This window comes from Patella vulgata, chromosome 3 (assembly GCF_932274485.2).
Source record: "Patella vulgata chromosome 3, xgPatVulg1.2, whole genome shotgun sequence".
In the NCBI taxonomy this organism is placed as follows: Eukaryota; Metazoa; Mollusca; class Gastropoda; family Patellidae; genus Patella; species Patella vulgata.
Window position 1 is genome coordinate 37,239,051 of NC_065881.2, and position 20,774 is coordinate 37,259,824.

The 20,774-nt window shown below is 33.9% G+C and overlaps 1 protein-coding gene across 3 annotated transcripts; it reads left to right on the forward strand.

Annotated features, from left to right (window-relative positions):
- The first annotated feature begins 304 nt into the window (after positions 1 to 304).
- LOC126814458 (ciliary-associated calcium-binding coiled-coil protein 1) lies at positions 305 to 19,809 on the forward strand. 3 transcript variants are annotated; one of them, XM_050539602.2, is made up of 9 exons: positions 305 to 573; positions 9,807 to 9,842; positions 13,012 to 13,112; positions 15,109 to 15,278; positions 15,570 to 15,717; positions 16,055 to 16,127; positions 17,497 to 17,616; positions 18,304 to 18,441; positions 18,891 to 19,809. In XM_050539602.2, the coding sequence occupies exons 1-9, from the start codon at positions 556 to 558 to the stop codon at positions 18,972 to 18,974; spliced, it is 888 nt and encodes a 295-aa protein (XP_050395559.1). In that variant the 5' UTR covers positions 305 to 555; the 3' UTR covers positions 18,975 to 19,809. The 3 variants fall into 3 exon arrangements, with proteins under 3 accessions (XP_050395559.1, XP_050395560.1, XP_050395557.1); XM_050539603.2 differs by lacking the exon at positions 305 to 573 and adding an exon at positions 8,889 to 9,002; XM_050539600.1 differs by lacking the exons at positions 305 to 573; positions 9,807 to 9,842 and adding an exon at positions 9,895 to 10,071.
- The last annotated feature ends 965 nt before the right edge of the window (positions 19,810 to 20,774 follow it).

A 20,774-nucleotide genomic window follows, 5' to 3' on the forward strand; every position in this document is an offset into this window, starting at 1 on the left:
AGCGCTACACCTGACACGTGGGAACTGGAATTGAAAAATTCAGATCCTTATTTCGGAGACATCTATATCCACAAATACTCTTCATTTATTATTCTATACAGAAACATAAATATTGTAAGCAGTGTAAATACATGAATAGAGGTCTGATTTATAGGTAGAGCTTCTTTACAAGACAGTTTAATCATTGTTAGAATCGATCTAAAGCCTATACAAAACTCTTTTCAACACCATTCCCTTTTGTGAGCAATTCTCTCTTAGACTTTTATTACCTGTCGACTCTCAATAAACACTCGATTTGAATTACATTGCTTAGATCTCGACCTCCCTTAACAACTTGATATTATACGCATTTACCATGTTACCATTCTCAAGATGGACGAAGGAATGGGAAATATGGCAACAGTTGTACACGTTTAGACGAAGTCTGGAACCAGATCTATACGACCTATGAAAACATCGTTCTGGAAGTATCTCTCCTCTTACATGTACGAATTATCGACCTCTGCAAAAACCTGAGGAAGTTCATTCAGGCTGCTACAAATAAATTAAGTGATTATGTCGAAAATAAGAAGGGTAAGTGTTGTCTTTAAATGTAAATGGTGGTAAGAGAGTTTATAAAGGCCAGAATACATAGAGACATTTGCTACATGTTTTTCTTAGCTACATCTATGGCATTCTGGTTTATTTCAATTTAATGCAGTTTTTGTTTACAGAGAGTCCAATTACAACTTTTCGAAACATTTTACACGTCGCCGGATCTTGGAATTATCGGGTTCACAGAATACGTAGAGTTATATAGATTTATTAAAATCAAAATGGCACGAACCTTTGTACATCGGATGTGACGGAAGCCTCGGGTCCTATGGGAAATGTAACTATTGAAACTATCATTAGTATCGCCACTGCCCGGTCCACCTCATTGCATGCGTTACCATAGAATAGGAGTGATCTAGTCTCAGAATGAATATGTCCGACGTGTGTAATCTTTCTTGCTATTAATGGCCCGTTACGAATGGTTTAACCATAGACTCAGATTTCAACACACTATCGATAACAAATTTACCACAGATACTAGTAAATAATATCGACCTACTTTTAAACACCCCACAATTTATTTGTTCATATTATAGTGTAGTTTTATTTTGTATCGATGATGGTAACGTCTACAATGTCCAGAGATTGTCGCCAAGACAGTCATTTAGGCTTAATGGTTGCTAATAGTATGTAGTTCACCACCTTAGCCTTCCTTCGTTCCACTGGTATATGTAGAAGTCACATGGGGTTTAACGTCCTACTTTTCTGCACTTATTGGGATAATGAAGACGGACATACGTCATTCAGTGTGCTATATGGTTCTTTTAAGTGCACGCCAACGAGTAGCCCTATACGAGACCTCGGATTTTCGTCCCATCCGAATGACAAGAAGCTGTTTCTAGTCAGACCCTCCGTTCTGCACCTTAGAACCTCCTGGTTCCTAGCCCCTTACCCCCTAAGCCATCTTGGCTACCTATAACCATTTGGATTCGGATGGGTTTATAAATCGGGTAAAAAGAGATGGTCATTTTTAGTTTTATCCTAATATTTATACACTACTCTCGAAACATAACGAAAACTAAAATGATAATAACTGAATATTTATATCAGACAACAGCTGTCTCTCATTAAAATACAAAGAACAGAAAGTGAATTCATGAAATATGGGAAGGAATCATTTACATATATCAAGCAATTTAGAGAGATACCAAAAATAAATTAAAAAGCAATAATTAGTTTGAATTGGTATGTCTCATTGTTATTTATGTGTTAATATTGGCTGGGAAAGCTCAATTAGAATGCACCGTAACAGTTGTGAGCCGTTTGGTTGTGACCCTGTTTGTCTCGGTACTTTTTTTTTTTAATTACTAAAGTACAAAGTAAATTGGTAGGCATGATATACAATGCAGTACTTAAAAATGGAAAACGGAAATAAATCAATCAACTTCCACAAAGAAAATCAAAGAATAAGCGGGCACTCCAGAAATGAAATAATGGGTTTAACGTCCTACTGTTTTGCTCCGAACTGGGCTAATGAAGACGGGCATACGTCAGACAGTGTGCTTGTGCTATGTAGTAAATTTTGCCCTTCACTACGGCCTACTCTTATATTGAATTCCAACTGCCAAAGGATCTTTTACGTGCACGGTTTTTTGTCCTACCCGAACGACTAGACAGCTGTCCTTGTCAGGCCCTCCATCCTGCATCACTGACAAGGGGGAACCACGCCGGAAAAAATCTGGATGAACTTTCTCGACCAATGCAGGGATCGATCACCCAATCTCCAGGCTATAGTGAACCAGTGTCTTACCCACTTAGCTACCGTGGCCCCAAGTCCCCCCCCCCCCTCCAATGACACGCGCAACCATAACATTATCATAATATGTTAGTCTCAAAATGACCGAAGTATGGTGTTGAAGAGACTTTAAACCCTAATTCATTCCATATCTCATTATACTAGGATTACATGTAGCTGATCTTGTTGAACTGTTATATAATACGTCAGGTATGTATAACAAGCTAATTAAATCTATTCCCGGTCATAATAGCACATATTATCACATATAGCTCATAGATAAACCTACAAATCGCCCAAGGCTAAGGCTAACCTCACACGACGAGAATTAGTAAATATATAAATGGTATACAGTCCCTTAAAATACAGATCTTAGTGCGCTTCGGGTTTATACATCCTATTCATGCATTTTTGTTTTCATCTCAAATTTTAGGAAATTTCTGAATTATAAAATGTGTATTTTAATCAAATTTCCTGTGTTATGTATAAGACATTTAAAATAAACAAATAGTGGTTGGCAATATAATTCAGATTTAGACCTTATCGACAATACATGGTATGCCATATTCTTTACCTATATTCAGTTTAAAAATACACCAGAGCACGCGACGGGTGCGGTCAAGCAGTCAAGTCTGAATCGATCGATGCCATACTGTGTTGAAACAAGAAACTGACATTTTCAGGAATCTTGTTTAGTACTTTCTGTAAATTTAATACGGTTATACTGGTGCAAAAAAGAAATTACCGTTCGTGTTTGAATAATACTTTATACAGATTACGTAAAACTCAGTTTTACATTGTATTACAAAAAGGCCGTGGGCCTCAGCGTTTTGAATGTTACGGATAAAAAAGATCGGTTAATTAAACCACTCATATTTTGAAAGGTTTTATATTCACACTCAAAAATATTTTGACTTATATTGGGTATTTGTAAGAGACATTTCATCGACAACAACAGTAACAATAACCCTGATATTAATTGTTGGGAATATCTTCCGAGTATTTTAAATTCAAGAGAAAATTTTAATAATTTTACGTAGTCTTTTAGTGCGTTCAAATTAACAACTCATGATAAAAGTTTATAAAGCTATACGTTTGGATCGTTCTGATCAAGACAAACAAAGCTACCTCGTTGACGCGTCCCTTTAAGTCATGACCTGTTTGGCTGGGTAAAGTTATTTATTTATTTACACGGTTCATCAAAATTGTATCGTGTATTAAACGTGGCCTTTAACCTTTACCCTTTGGAAGGGGCACTCGGCAAACCTCAGCAGATTCCACTAACGGAATTTACCGAGGTTTGCCGAGTGTTGTAAGGGGATGTCAATAATGGACTAATTTGAATTGCACAGCGCCTTTCGGCTGTTATTATTCATACAAGGTGACATGGATGGGTTGAAATAACAGAATAAGTGTAAAAGCTATTCCAGTGTATTGATATTGGGGTATGCCAGTTGGCTTCCCTTCCCCCAACCGTAAACCTTTGCAGCTACAGGGGCATTTAAAATACCCCAAAATACATCAGGGATAATAATGCCACTGTCTTGGCTACATTTTATCGTAGACTGGATATTAGTTTAATTGCAAAATCCATCCATTACTTTTTTAAATGTATGATCTTTTGATGTGTGGCACAATAATAAAACAAACAGAAGGGATAATGCCACTGCCTTGTCAACAGTTTATCATCCTATGTCTAGGTGCTGGTTTCTTTTACAGACTGGGTATTAGTATAATTAATTGCAATATTCATCGATTGCTTTTCTTTAATGTATGATATTTTATGTGTGACACAGTAATAAAACAACTTCTTTTGTCAAACGCCTTCAAAATCAACGCCATTACAGCACTCAAATCGACAGGCATAAACATATATTTAATCCTATGCCATCTTTATATCACCACCCGGATTAATCACTGTTCGTGATGTCAGTATACTTTCATAACAACATGTCAATGATCTATCGGACTCAAAGTTGTCTTATATTGTAAATTCTGCTTTAGTTAGTTATGTCGATTTGCGTTCTGTACAAGTCGCAGCTGTTTATAGATCACTCGGCTTATTTATCTGGCCTTCATAAACTATAATTAGATATGTGGGCCTATATACATGGGTAGCTGTGGGCCCTAGCTCCGACCAACTGGTTTCCTTTGGCGGTGAAGAATGTTTGTAAAATGAGTAACGGAAACCAGCTTGATTCACCTTCCCGCGCCCCACTCATTTTTCTCCTCGGATTTGGACCATTATTGTTTTCAGTGGATGCAAAGATGAATTTTATTTATTTTGAAAAAGAAAGGCATGCCAGTTTCTTTTTCAAATCGGGGCCCATGAACACTCCCCCCCCCCCCGCACCCGGGCCTATATACTATGGAGGTCTTTAGTGTCCTTGGCTTCATGTGGCGCATTGTCTTGGCAATCTGCACAGTAGGCCTATATTGGTGCTACATAGAGGGACTATAATACGACGAACCGCTTTGTAAGAGGGGATTACGTGGCTAAGTGGGTAAGACGCTGGCTCGCTAGCCTGGAGGTCGGGTGTTCGATCCCTGCATTGGCCGAGAAAGTTCATCCAGATTTTCCGGCGTGGTTCCCCCTTGTCAGTGATGCAGGACGGAGGGTCTGACAAGGACAGCTGTCTAGTTATTCAGATGATACGAAAAATCCGAGGTCCCGTGTATATATTGGAATGCACGTAAAAGATCCCCTGGCAGTTGGAATTCGATATAAGAGTAGGCGATAGTGCCGCTGCCCGGGCAAAATTTCCCTCATAGCACACTGTATGGCGTATGCCCGTCTTCATTAGCCAAGTATAGGAGCAGAACAGTAGGACGTTAAACCCCATTTCATTTCATTTCATTTACCGCTTTGTAAGAGTGCAATGATTATAATACTCGCAATCATTGCTTTGGGAACATGAACGTAAACATGCATACCACTTGATTGGAAAGTGAGTTCATGACACATGGAAAATATTTTTGGTCAAGTATTGTTTTCAGCTCTATAAAGACATGGGAGGATGTTACCATTATGTTGCCAAAAGCTGAAACGACGCACTGTATTCACAGAAATATTAAAATATGTATCAGTTGTTTATTGGTTATAAATCAAATTCCTTGTTTCGTATTAAAGAAGATTTAAAATAAAATAAAATTATTACATCCAGAGAAATTAAGCCTAACATAAGTATCCATAGTACATGTATAGAGTGAATCTAGCGTATAGCCGAATACTTAGACACATTGGGTCAACTCAAGTCCCGGGTTACGCTTGTGTCAAGGTTGTGTTGTAGTGGTGTATAACTGGTGTTCTTTTCAGTGCCTTAACCCGAGCCCCTCGATTTAGCACTTATATATATAGTGTTTACACCAGTGTCTAAACTAGGTTAATACTGTAAAAGTGGTTTCTTTGGTTGTACATGTATTATCTTTAATATAAGAGAAGTCCAATATCGTCGTTTCTTAGTAATATATTAAGTGAAGATAATGGTGAATTTGAGCTAGATTATTTATATCTTCCAAAAGTCCCGACAACTTATGAACATGCCACGTGTAGGATTAAACTCATTTTTGATTGGTGGAAGACCATTAACGAAAGACGCTCATTCCTCGATAAGAAGTCTGATTGGCTAGAATCTAGACCCGCTTGGTTTAATATGTCAGGTAACGACAACCTGAGTAATAGCGTTCCTTTAATCCAAGCGCATTGTTTTAAATGTTTAAGCTGTCACCATTAATCTTACTTAATTACGTCTAAATTAAATATCTAAAATAAAATATTTGTGTGTGTTTCATCAATATTTCATCAATATGCACTGTTACAATACGAGTGTTAACACTGGTGAAAAATAAAAAAACCCAAAAACCACCTATAACACCAGTGTTATTTTTAAATGTTACACTGTGTTTTCGTCTTCTGTTCTAACGCATTCAATTCTTTGCATGAGCTGGCCAACTTAAAAAAAAGAAAGGTAATTGGGGGAAAATACCCGCTTCCAGAAAGTTAAGTAACTAGGATCTATGTTGAATTTTTGTTGTCGCATTTGATCATTATTCAGTCGAAATTTCCTATCTGAAATTTCTCGCAAATCAGGTTTGCGATCAACATTTCTTTGTCTTACGTTTTGCCCATATATGGGTAAACAATCATTTTAAGCCTTAAAACTAAATCTAAAATCCTTAAAAGAAATTCCCTTCTTGCGGTCTGCTGTTTCACACCAGTGTTGTAATAAATGACTTGAACTGATATTTCTTTTTTTAGCCCCTAGGGGTTATAGTTATTTTTAACAAGATAATAACTTTTCCCAAGTTATTATTATCTAAAATCTAACAAGTTTTTATGTAATTAGAAATAATATTGCACAGAGCTCCTTGTCTATATATATTTTTCGTCTAAATTTGTTTCTTAAACCGGGAAATTGATTTTGAAAATATAGACAAACTGAGGGGCTCAGGTATAAATTACTTTTTGGGTAACACAGATACGACACTGGTGTTCATGTTGTGTAAATATCCATGCTTAACACAACTTCAACACCACAGACCTTAACTCGGATTGATTTCAAATACAGAGGGGTTATGGGGATGAGTTAGCACATCGTTACACCAGACACTGATCTAACTGGTGTTAAACACTACACCACGTTAACCCAAGACCTGAATATTGACCCACTGGCCACTAACTAATTTTCATTTTATATCGTGTATGATAATAAGCTCTAACAACATCTGGAAGAAGTTTGTGTTCAAATGAGAGGACTTGACCCCATTATTCCGCAGCCAATGAAAAAAATATGCTTTTCATTTGGGAAATCGAATAATAGTTTTAGCGGCTCGAATCAGTACATGTAAATAAAATGTAAAGAGGCCATAAGATCTTATGTACATGTATATAGTAACCCAACAAAAATATATCCAAGTCAGAACGACATTAAGATCTAAGTAAATTGATTTGTATTAGCCTGCAGCCTACTGAACTTGTTCCGTTATTCCTATTGTCGCAGTTTGTCTGCACTCTCTATTTTATAAACATTAAAAAAGCAACTATAGGTATACAATAGTCTATAATTTACAAATATTTAATAAAATTAATATATTATAGTTTTTAGATACCAAGACAAATGGGTCAAAAATAAAATGTATACATGTATTTAATAGTGTGCTATATTACTTGCAGTGTGCTTACATAGGTCTATATTTAAACTATACATATCATCTTTTCCTTTGGCAAAATAACCAGAGCGAATCAATCTGTCACAGCTCCGTTTAGATATACTATTTGAATTGCTAAACAAAATTATTGAAAACACCTGCCTGCCACAGTGATGTTTATAAATCGACAACAATTCCACAAAAGTCTTCCTTTAAAGTAGGCGTTGCTACAGTCAATAAGTCTGGTTTTGCTAATTAAATCTTCAAAGTCATTATTCAAATATTATTTGAATATGCTATTCAATTCAAATGATCAATATTGGGTCGTACTATTGCATTAAAGGCACGCACATATGTACTATATTAAAATTAAGTCTGTTGTTATGTAATAATTAAGCACATATCTGACTATTAGAAAACTTCATGGAGAATGGGTTGGCTTGTACGAAATATAGAACTCAATGACCATTGAATACTGCTCGGGTTATTCAATGGTTCAAGAGAGTGTATCCCTGCACAAGTATACCAACTTATATATATATATATGTTTAAGGCAAATAAAAATGGCGGTATTAAATCAACAGAAAGCAATGTAAACTTTAAATGGTCGTACTTTAAGTCAGAATTAATTCGACCTGTTTTATTTTGACATGACATTGTATGTTGGGTCTTTTAAATGGATAAGCTCGAAAGAAGATAAAAAGGAATCCTGGCCAATTCCAGTAGTTTCAGTTATTTTAATTGTTAGAAAATGGCGAATAACAAAAATTGAGTTCAATAGACTTGAAATGGGAATAGTCTATATTTGTGTAAACACCAATGAAAGGGAAAATAAATTATAACGAATGTAAAAATAGTTGCTGTCTTGGTAAAACTCTCCTAATTCCACACTGTCATAGAATATTACTATATGTTAGTCTGAGAGATTGCATTTTAAAATAGTTTATATTAATGTTTATTTCAAATCAACATATTTCATAATTTCGGTTCATTTTCTCGTTTTATATTCGTTATTTAGCGTGTTTCCCTCTATCTAACCGGAGTATAAATGCGACGGTTTTCTGTATATTGTAATTCACCCTAAAATATGATTAAAAAGGTTGACAGGGCCTATAAAGAAGCTTGTACTATTTATATTGTCGATCTCAGAATGTCAATGTAAAGCTCTAATCTGATTTTTATTAATACGTTTTATACGTTCCGCTTGATTTCCTAATGTAGGTCTAATAATTAATTATTAACCGAAGTAAAGACGCATTGTTCGTAATGTCATTAAAGAAAGAACAATTTGGGTTATTATTATGCAACAATTGGTCGAACAGGCAGACCATCCGTTCGTTAGTATATTTAAAGACAATAGTTTTCACAGAGAATAGAAGAATTACGTCCCCTTGCTATTTTTTTGTACGTCACTTTGACAACGGCAAAGATCTTGTACTACGATTACGTGTAATTAACAACAGCAAAGTTTACTGTTAACTTGGAGGGCTATGTTGTGGTAAACAACAACAACAACAACAAAATGGTAGGCTACAAGGTTTATAATGTACAAATATTTTTTTTTTTTTAGACGAGACCACCAATGCAGTAAAATTTACTAAAATTGCGGATGAAATTATTGTCTAACTTAAACTTATATTAAATCTATAACATGTCAGTTAAATATTGATTTTATTATTAAAGACACTTATAAACTCTTGAATTAAAAAAGAAAAATCTCTTTATTAATTTTTTAGAATATATTCAGGTTTTTATTTTAAAATAATATTGGCCTACGACCTGGCTAGCTCTGCCTTTAGGTTAATGGATTCATGTATTCATGCATGTATGTAACATAGTATTCCTGTTTGAATACAGAAGCAGTGTCTAGCAGTTGTTTCGAAAAGACACAAGCACTGGCCGAAATAGAATACCCCGATCCCACCACTACATCACACATACTCCGCCAACAGCGTAGATAGGACACACTGTATGTAACGATGAGATTAAATATAAAAAGGACAGTTTTATTAGATGTTTCATTAGGAAAATCGACTTGATAAATACTTTAGAAAATGGATAAGCCGCTAAATTCGGCGTAGGCTTGTCCACGAGTCTGACCTTCTATCCGTATATATATGCATACATCATGTCCAACCATATAATACGGCTAGAAGGTCAGACTCCTGTGGCTTCTTTCGCGCAAACAAGTTATGGAAATCTTGTAGAATGACCATTAATAAAGCCTGCTTCTCTAACTGAAAGTGAAAATCTTTGACAAATTCAACAAAATAGAAATGATAATTTGACATTTCACCGATAATCAATACGCTTAAATTTTTTTTTTCAGTCTACAAAATCTAAGGACCGCAAAAAGAAGGGACAGGTAAGTTATTCCCCCTGGTTTATTTCTTTGATAAAAAGACCCAGAGAGTGTATTGTTTATATTAGAAACCAACATGGCGACAAAGAGCAGTAATAAAGATAAAGCGTCACTTTTATCACCATCCAAACCCAGGCCTGTTAGTAGCAAAAATAAATTGATTGCTCCATCGGGAGCTCAACTATCGCCTGATAAATCGGAGATTAGAAGTGCAAAGAAAAGGGTAACAGTAGTATGTTATTTTTAGTATTCTTAACCACCGTGCCATGGACGTCATAATCCCAATTAACTCAATAACTGGGTTCATCCTATCATGGACGGTAGTAGTTCTGGGCCCTGTTTCACGAACTTTTAACTAAGATAAAAATCCAAATTTTATTAATTTGATTGGATAATATTAGATTGATTTTAGTGCTTAGCCAATCAAAATCGGAGTATCTACTAAAATTTGGATTTTATCGTTACCGGTAGTTAAGATTTCGAGAAACAGGGCCCAGCTCTGACTGAACGTAGGTCTCATTACACTTGCCCTGTACGTTCAGGAACCGTCTTATTGAATCCTTGTCGAAACACTTTCGCTTCCCAGTCAATTTTACTGGGCAACTTTTCACTGCTAAACAGTCGCGTGTCAGTCCCTGTGAACGCCCGTACAATGTAAAGGAACATTTTAGTGAGAAAATAAGATCTTGCTTACCCCGCTATAGTGCGTTAGCTACAAGAACGTAGCTAAAAACGTTGAGATATACTGATGTGTTTGTTTTTAGCTACAATTGGATGCCTTTAGTTCCAAGTGTCAAACTCAATTTCTTTATTAATGCATGTAACATCTTTAAAATAAGATAAGTTTATGCTATTATGATTAATTAAACTTACAGAGGCCAATGTAGTGGTACAACTGTCGCCTAACTCCAAATATTCCTGTTTAAATTAATGAAGCGTTGTTTTTGTCTGACGTTAACCATTCATAATCCATTCATAGTTACAGTGCTTTAGATTGCCCTTTTGATTGGCTGTTATAAAAGCCTTATATTTAGCCATGCCTTCATGATGACAGCGTATCGTTTAAAAAGATGGCGGTCTTAGTAACGGCTTTAACGCCTCGATTTTAAAAACGACGATTTGTTACCGTTTCAGGTAGAATTATATGCTTAATTGTAGTTGGGTCTGGCAGAAATATTATAAATAACATTAATCAATCGTTGTTTTTATTAAAAATATTGTCAATTTTGTTTACAAATGCCGGGTGTGAATCGCTCCCGCATGTGCTACGTTGAAGGTAGTGGCCTCATGTCTTATCTCGAAACACGGAGGGTTGAGAGATTAAGGTTTGTTATCTATAGTGTCAGTATGTGCAACACAACATGCTGTTAAAAATACGTCCCCTTCTGCGAAACGCCATTGAAATTTACATATAGGGTAATGTACAAATTTACATACCTTGGCCATGCGAAACGAAATTTAGGTAAGCTGGGGGGAAAAAATTGAAATCTTTGAATCTTCAGTCATTTATTGCTTTGCCTAGCCCAATTGCTTACAATCAAACTTTTTCAAATATTTGAATTTTTTGCCCCCCACCTTACCTAAATTTCGTTTTGTCTTATATGACCGAGGTACATGTAAATTTGTATGTACGTGTGTTGCAATCGAAACAATGCGCGACCTTTACGATTGTTTTTCAAAGTTTTATGATTACCATATAAAATATGAAAAATTGTCACCGCTTCTCAATAATTTCCATATTTAATTCACATTCTGACTTCATGATAATAATATTCCTGATTAAATTACTTTTTTTTGTTTTTTTTGACAAATACTGAAATCAAAAGATTCTTGATAAGAATAGTTTAGGAGGTCTAAACATCATTTATCGTCTTTATAAAAATGTATTTAAAACAAAAAGTCACTTGTCACAAGAGGCATCTGTGTAGCATACAATAACTCATATGGCGTGGGAGCTTTTACGGTGATAGAATTCAAAGCATTGATTGACCTAGGCATAATCGCGATCAACGAAATACCATCGGAAAATTCAATGATTAATATATAGTTAAAGATACATTATGGGAGATTTTTATAGAGAGTTGGCCATTCTTGCTATAACAGTTCAAAAGTAGATGATGAAAGAAGAATATATTGAAGATCTAACTGACGTATTTTCATCAGGTTACCCCTTATTTGATTTAATCAATTAGTGAAATCCTATTTAAATCCGAGCTGTAGCCGAGCCATCCGTGGGTCTACAGAGTTGATTTTGGTCTTGTTGTTTAAATAAAGATCTAATTTATAATTTCTATAACATCTGAAGCCTAAATTAAGACTTGCAATAATCAGATTTAGCTCTTGCATAATGTATGTTTAATAACTGAGAGTACAAGCCCACCAGAACCTTCCAATGATTTCTAAACACTGTTTTCAGAAATTTCCATTGTTTCTAGAGGTTTCAATTGTTTCTAGACATTTCCAAATGTCGATTCTAGAAAATGTGATCGCCTTAAATGGTAACAAACAATAGATTTCAATGAATTATCATGACCTCATCACACGCCCGAGACCAAATTTGCCCGGGGCCCCAAATGCTGGTTAATTTGATACCACATTATGTGGGGGTGAGGCTTGACGACGAAGTGTGATAGGCGAACATACACACATCTTTGAATTTATTTATATAAATGGATTTATCAACCATTATTATATAGCAAGAATGGTCAGCTCTTTATCTAAATCTTACATATTGCATCTTTAAGTTGGAGTTTGGTAATAAAGGGTTAAACAGAGGCATTAGTAAATTTTCTTATATTACTGGATGTGTGTGACTTACACAGACCCAAGTTTAAGCTGGTGGTTGGTTGTTTTCAAAATGGTTAACCAACGCTATCAGTTTATTTCAATATGGTATTATTCAAAATTATTACATTTGTTTGTATTCGAAGTAGGTGACAAGGAGTGAGGTCACCTGTCTAACCTCATAACTTTACTCTGGGTCCTCTTACTGCTAAAGACCCCTACCCCCAAACAAATTACTGAAATAAAGTTGTACATGTGTTCTGTACATGTTTTCGTCTCAAAATGACCTGAATGGTGAACCCCATTTCTCTCTCTCTCTGTATTAGAAGTAAGTATCATTTGTATCATTTGTATTTCAACTTGCATAGAATTTTTTTTTTTTTTTCAGGGTGATGAAAATGATGGAAAGGACAGTGCCTTGGCTTATAAAATACTCTCAGCAGATCAGTGCAGAGAGCTTCTTGCCTTGGGAATCGACAATATGCAAATGTAAGTAGACGTTAAGAGCAGTGAAATAATAGTTATTGATCTACTGAAATAAATTATAGACAACATGTATAACCATAAAAGTATGGCTGGGAAATCAGGTTCAACAATGAGAATGGTTGTTGACAAGTTATCCGTGATGCGACACTATTGTGTTTATTATAAAGATGAAATCATAGGTCATCAATCAGTTTATATTTGATGAACATAGATGAACTTAAACATTTTTTTTTTTTTAAACTAATGAAACTTATATAGGGTTTTATTTTTAAAACTAATTAAACTTATATAGGGTTTTATTTTTAAAATAGATGAACTGATATAGTGTTTCATTTTCAAAATAGATAAACTGATATAGGTTTTTTTTTCATAACATAGATGAACAGATATAGTTTTTTTTTTTTAATAACATAGATAAACTGATATAGCACATAGCTTCATAGTAAGCGCTGCCTTATATGTAAAGGAATTTTCGGACGGCAGTCGAAATCACGGGAAAGTGCCACTGTGGATGAGAATTTCTATATGGAGTCTTAAAAGACGTAAAAGATATCGTAGACAAAATGACTGTCCATTGATTTAGGATATGTGACATCTATGACTAGTTTATAGATGCTGTCGGCTCACATCATTGCGATTAAAATGTTCAACAATGCAGAAACCATGAGGTAAACATGTGGAATAAAATTATAATCACTCTTATTGGATTGATGAATATTCCGACAAAGGGGAAGCAATGACTTCTGTTTAAGATTAGATAGATGAATTGTCCATCAAAGGATTAAGTCAGTCAATCATGGCAGATTAAGTAGTTAATCAAGGTAGGTTTATAGACCGTATAACACGATAAATACGTTGATCACCTAATTACCTAATCAATCCAGCCTATTATCAACGATAATCGGGTTGAGTGGTAGTTATACACTCAGTACATTATATTAATTTTGAATATTATTCACCATGTCTTGATGTCCGATTGGGCATATACCTGGGCGGACAATTTTGGGCATTTGAAAAATAGCATTGGACAAGTCCGGAATATACGTGCGAAATCCTATCCCTGAATGAAACCTTATATAGTTTGTTTTTTTCATACCATCACCTCTGTCCTCCTTTTTGTTTGGCGTCAACAATTACTCGTGGACACTCTACAGGCTACATTTATTATCTGATCATTTTGAAATTTATATATGTTGTTAACATTTGTGATACGAAGAAGCCTATGTAATTTCAACAATTTCCATTTATTATTTCTAGAGTTATGGTCCTTGTTTCACATTGTAGGACCTTTTGAACACTCTAAGTCTAATGACTAAAGTTATCATCCAATCGGTATCAAATTTATATGCACTATTTAAATTAGTAAAATAAGGAAGCCTGTAGAATTTCAGTTAATAACTTCTAGAGTTATGTCTCTTGTTTCACTTTGTTGAACCTTGTGAACACTCTATCGACAAAAGTTATCATCCAATCTGTTTGAAATTGATATCAGTGTCTTGTAAAAGCTCCCATTACCTACAAAGAATAAATATGTGAAAACACTTGCAGACTGCTTGGACGATTTAGCTGCTATGGGTGTATGTTTTGTTGCCTGTCAACCTGTCTTTAAGCCCTTGAAAACTAGAATATTGTAAAAGTTGATATGTTAATCCAAAAATTATCAGTAATTTCAAAGATATGATGAAAATAAAATTTGTCAACATTCAGCAGCCTCTACCGACATTATAAAGGTAATATGGTCCAAAGTTTGTGTCACCTTTATCTTCGCAAAAATCTTTTGATATGTATCTTTTTTTAAAATTCTAATTGAATATACAAGCAAGAAGATGATCTACCGTTGATATCTTGATTTGGTTTTCATAATTAAATAATCAATTTGAGTACATTTTAGTGTGGATTAAGATGTGAAAAGTTAAATATTGTCCGAAAAATGTTAAAGTATCTGAATCTTTGACAGGATTAGGTGAATAGAAGACATTTTAATTTCTTTCTTTTGTAGAAAATTGTGTGATATATTTACATTAAATAACAACTTGACAGACTTGAAAGAGGCATCCATATTGGATTATTATACTGGTGCTGTTTGGTGGGCTAAAGAAAGGTCATTTACAAATCAACAATTGTCAGGATTTTTTACTATTGTTCATAATTTATTAGAAAATATCAAAGGTAAGGGAATACATAGAATTTGTTTTTAATACTAGACGTCAATACAAATGGAGATACTACGCCCTTCATTGTTATATTGGTACACTGTATATACACATTTTTACACTCCCATTTGGAAATGTATGTCATAAAAATAAACTTCCACTTGGAAGTCTGCCTGCCATTAACCCCTGAACCAAAGTTTGAAAATCCTTGTCCAAGATGACACAATCTTTTCTTGATCTATTCAACCTTCAAACCATAGAAACAAAGATTTATCACAAGCATATAGATTTTAATTTTTCCTTCCAGACAAACATATGACCATGGTGGAAAATTTAAAAGAATTTCAGAAAATGATGGTTGGTATTGGTGTGGAACAATCAGTAGTGCCATCTGGTGGTTTAGAGTTTTTTGATATTAATCAAGCAAAAATGATTACAGAATATGTTTCCTCAAGGTACTTGGATCAGTAATATCATACTGTCATTTATTATTATATATAATATTATATTGTCATTTATTATTATATATAATGTAGTAAGGGTCATTTCTTAGTAGAGTTAAGATTGACTAAAAAATGGTTAGGGTGATTTTTGCTAGGTCCCTTACAGCAAGAATCAGAGTAGGATTGACTGTATACCAGTAATATGATTAGTTAAGCCAGGTGTTAATCTTGTCAGCACAGCAGACTTTTTAATTGCATTTTATTTTCAAGGGAACAATTTACCTATGATTTTGAGCATTCTTTCAGTTAATAGTAGAGTGATGATTAATAATAAATTGTATATTTTCAGCTTATTTCAACATTATAAACTATATGAGTTTATGTTTAGTCATACACAAGCTGAGGAAATAATAGGAACAGATGTAAGTAGAGATGTTATTATACAGTAATAATAAATCTGTGCGTATATGAGAACCATCTTAACTAGTGATGGTCCGATAATCTGTTTGAACATCGGTAATTGGCCGATACTTGAGTTGCCGATATCTGTTCAAAACGACTCGATAATTACCTTTAAAATATTATCCGAGTTGTGAACAAATCATTATTTTGCTTGACACATGATGCATCTAAGGAGAAGTAAAAAGGAAAGAATGAACGGTAAAAAATCCTTACCGGTCTCCGTTATATAAATAGCCACACGCTCAGCAACCAAAATAAAAGTTTATTTCGGTTGCTGTGCACATTGCTATTTAGACGTACCGGTAATACAAGACTCTCATAAGGGCTGTAAAAAGGACAGATAAACAGTACAAAATCCTTACCGGTCCCCGTTATTTTTTAAATCCTTATTCACACACTGTTTGAGAGTTCGATTCTCTCAATCCGATTTTTGAGAATGCCATTTCTGCACATGTGCAGACAGACATTAACGTACAACAGTCCATCCGATAAACCGTTTGATTGGAATAGGGAATAAGCCAATTGCATGATGATCAAAATCATAGAATTGGACAACACAGTCAGTACATCGCGGAGACCCCTCTTCGATCTGTTTTCAATGTGTGCTGATCAAAAACTAAAACAATACCTAATTAGGCTATTGAATTTTTTATTTAAATTGTTTCTGATAACTATTAACAAATTTATTAACTATATGAAATAAAAAATGGTCCTGACAATAGTTATTTGTTTATCCCGATTCCTGATAATAAAACCAAAGAAGATGTCAACAATGGCTCTTCATTGGATACCGGGCTGGTATGAAGCGTCTTGTGATGTTATTTCGCTTACCGTGAAATAATTCCAAATCTTACTGCTTCTGGCATGCATTTTTTCCCTGCGTTTTATCTAGTTCACTGCTGGTATTGTCATGACACTATCATAATGGGTAGAAGTTTTGGAAAAGGCGGGAAAATATCACATGGTTTATGGTGATTGGAATGAAAGATGAAAGGGGTGGGGTATATCCCTTTGATGTCACGCGATTACTGTCAGACATTCCGACTTCTAAAGTGGATGCCAATAAAAATTTAGAATAATTTAGTTATTTGTATTGTTATGCTAGGCTACTTGTAACAATAAATAATAATGTATAATATAGGTCATACTACCAACAAATGAGATTCCATTAGATAGTTTTATTTTTAACTATAGTTCTAGAAATGGCGATTAGATTTCAGCCTATTAATTTGCTAGACAACCTAAAGTTAAAATGAGATCATATGATTATTTGGTAACAAATAGAATGTAGTGTACTATCATAAAATAATGTACATTATGTTATTATAGGTGGATATTGAAGTAGCTATGTCAGCTGATGTACCATTTCCACCACCTTTAGATGAAGGCATAACAACTAGTATGTATGAACAGTTTATAGCTACACCACCACCCTCTCCAACACCAGAGGTAAGAAATAAAAGTTCAAAATAAATTTATACATAGGCTATCATATCATCTGTTCACTGTGAGATTTTGAATTGTTTTTCACTCTTTATTTTATTTTATGGCAAAGTAACTATTTGAATATATCCCTTGTTTTTGTGGGTTTATTACTGAGTAGTAAAAACGTGTGTTGTCTATTATATATTCAAATTTTTCTTTCTATTATGATTCAGAAATAAGGAACTTTGAAATTGTACTAAAGAATAGTTTAAAATATCAGTGGCGTATGCTGAGTCACAATATTTTAAATTAACTAAACTGATATTATGTTTTTATTGTTACGTTAAACACCCTCCAGTGCCCCCCCCCCCTTTTTTTTTTAAAAAAGGAGGTCCCAGAAATGACAAATTTTTTACTGTGCATTAAATTTCCTTGTAGTCTAATGAATCAACATATGTAATATTTTTGGCTGATTAAATATGAAACTAACCTCAGACCAATTTTGTCCATTAATAGAATTTTTTTTTTATCCTATCCCCTAGCTATCTTAGGTTGAGCAAATGATAAGCAATTTGATTGCTTGATGCTTTATAAAAAGATAATCAATGCAAGTAATTAATGGGTGTCATTTATGTATTTTTGGATTGAGACATTGGGACATCAGCCTCACTGTTGGCTTGTTGTTAATAATATTTTATATATATATTACAGCCTAAAGATGAAGAAGTTATAGAAGTAGATATAAGTTCTGTACTACCAGAAGATGTAAATATTTATAGTGGTCTAACACCAGATGATGTTAAAGCTGTTATAGAAAGTGTTGCTAAAGATATGTTAGGTGGACTCAAGGTTAGTACAAAATAAACCAGAACTTACAATGTCTGACATGGTTATGTAAATCATCTAAGAAATAAAAAACATATATGTAAGAAAATAATGAAAAGTCTATTGTCAAAACTGTTTTGTTTTAGCTTTGGTCAATCAAAATTATTATGCTTGAGTGTTAGTCTCAATTATAACCTATTTTTAGTTGTCAAAAAATATGTTAGATTAGTTGTCATTTTTTCCCCACAATTTTTTAAAGTGCTTGAATTGTCATCCATTACATCTGACATTTGTCCGTTGAGTGCATACACTTAGAAGGGAAGATTAACATTTATTTTATACCAGGTTAAACCTGCTGGCAAAGAAAAAAAACTGTAGCCATACAAATCATGTGACATGTGATGTCCTCTAAGTGTTACAATATAATTCAAAAGTCTTAATTACATTCTTATTATTATTTTTGTTTTTTTCAGTCGGATGTTTACAAAAAACTTCAGGAAAAAGAAAATCAAATTATAGCAAAAATCAATAAAATCCATCGAGTTGCAGAAACCTAATAAACTGTCTTTTCATATAAAATTATTCCTCTATGGATTCTTTGCACATTTCATGTTTTCATTCCGTCCTCACTATGTAATTTGTTGCAATATGTTGTCTTTCACAGTAGGCTATTACCTTTATTCTATGGGTTTTCTTTTCTGTGTCAAAAAACTTTATTTAACATCTGCTTCTACAACTAAGCAGTATCTTGATAATTACTTTCATGAAATAACCAGGTAATTATTTAGATTGTACCATTTACTAAAAAGGTGGTTTACAGTGTACCAGCTGATTAAAGTCGTAGACCTTGTAGTGTAGGTCAACACAGTTGGAAATTTTCAAAAAAAACCTTGAAATGGTTGTTAAAATGTACATAGATTTTTATTTTTATAAAAATGTTTTAAATTATCTTAGTGGCTAGTTGTTTCATAGCGATTTAGGTTGGTGACCTAGACTATTGGGTATCAAATTAACATTCAGTATATTCATTTAATTAATCTATGTATATTACCAGTTTATCATTGTGGTTTGGAGAAATATCACCTGTGTATTTAGAAGTTGTGTTTTATTAGTTCTTTTTTATAACAAACTTTGTTAATTATGTACAAAAGTATTTGTATTGTAGGCTTTCACTGGCTAGCACACCATCCAATCGGCAGTTAAAGCATTGGCTCATAAATACAAGCGTTTAACTGATCAAGTTCAATTTACTTATGTCTTTGGAAGATACAGAAAGGTTTACTTGGAATGTTTTTAATAAATCTGTATAAGAATAGATATGTATAAATCCTGTCTGTGTAAAACACTATAGCAATATATATGAATTATGTAAATTAAAGTATATAAATAATGTGTCTACCTTGTGGTTATTATCAACATAAAATCTATAAAGTTGTAGTGTGAGGCATGTGAGCTAGTTATAAATCAAAGAACATATTTATCTGTGCACAGTAAATATGACACAATTGGAAAATAGGAAATGATGGCACAATGTAAAAATATGCACAAAATGAATTAATTTGTGGAACATTATATTTTCTTTATTCTCATGATTAAAATCTGGCAATTATTTGTTTTTAGAAAATATAGATTGGGGCTTGTCAGGGCCCCTAATATGGTCACCAGCAGCAAAGTCATCTGTGCTAGCTCGAAAACTGTTGTCAACAAATCCTGCCAATTTGAAAAAGATAGGTTGTCAGGCAACGAAACACGCCCACAGCAACTAAGTCGTCCGGGGAGTCAACAAGGATTGTCGCATATTTTTGTCTTTTGTCAGAAATGAAAACATTTACAACAAAACCAGATTACGAGTAACAACCCATTTGGGTTCTAGTTCTGCCCTATTCTAACATTTAGCATACAAAACACTTAATATCAATTGCCATAATCATTTGAATTGATAGGCGTCTTCGTCACATGACCTTAAAACACTGTATTAAATATAAAGTCAATCGGATATTAACTTTAGCCTCTAAAGCGTCAACAACCTTTTTCAAAGTGATCAAGGGCCATAACTATGGCATTAATTATCTGAAAACGTTGAAAATCTCATGACCGTAAACACTCTGGAAATCGTTAAAAATCAATAGGATTCTTCATCTCATGACCTTAAACACTGTGCCAAACAGATATTACATGTAATGTTAGCCTCTAAAGTGTCCACAAGATTTTTCAAAGTAATCAAGGGCCATAACTCTGACTAATTATCGGAAATCGTTGAAAATAAAAAGGCTTCTTCGTCTTATGACCTTAAACACTGTGTATAATTTTAAAGTCAATTGGATATTAACTTGAGACTCTAGGTCAAGGGCCATAAC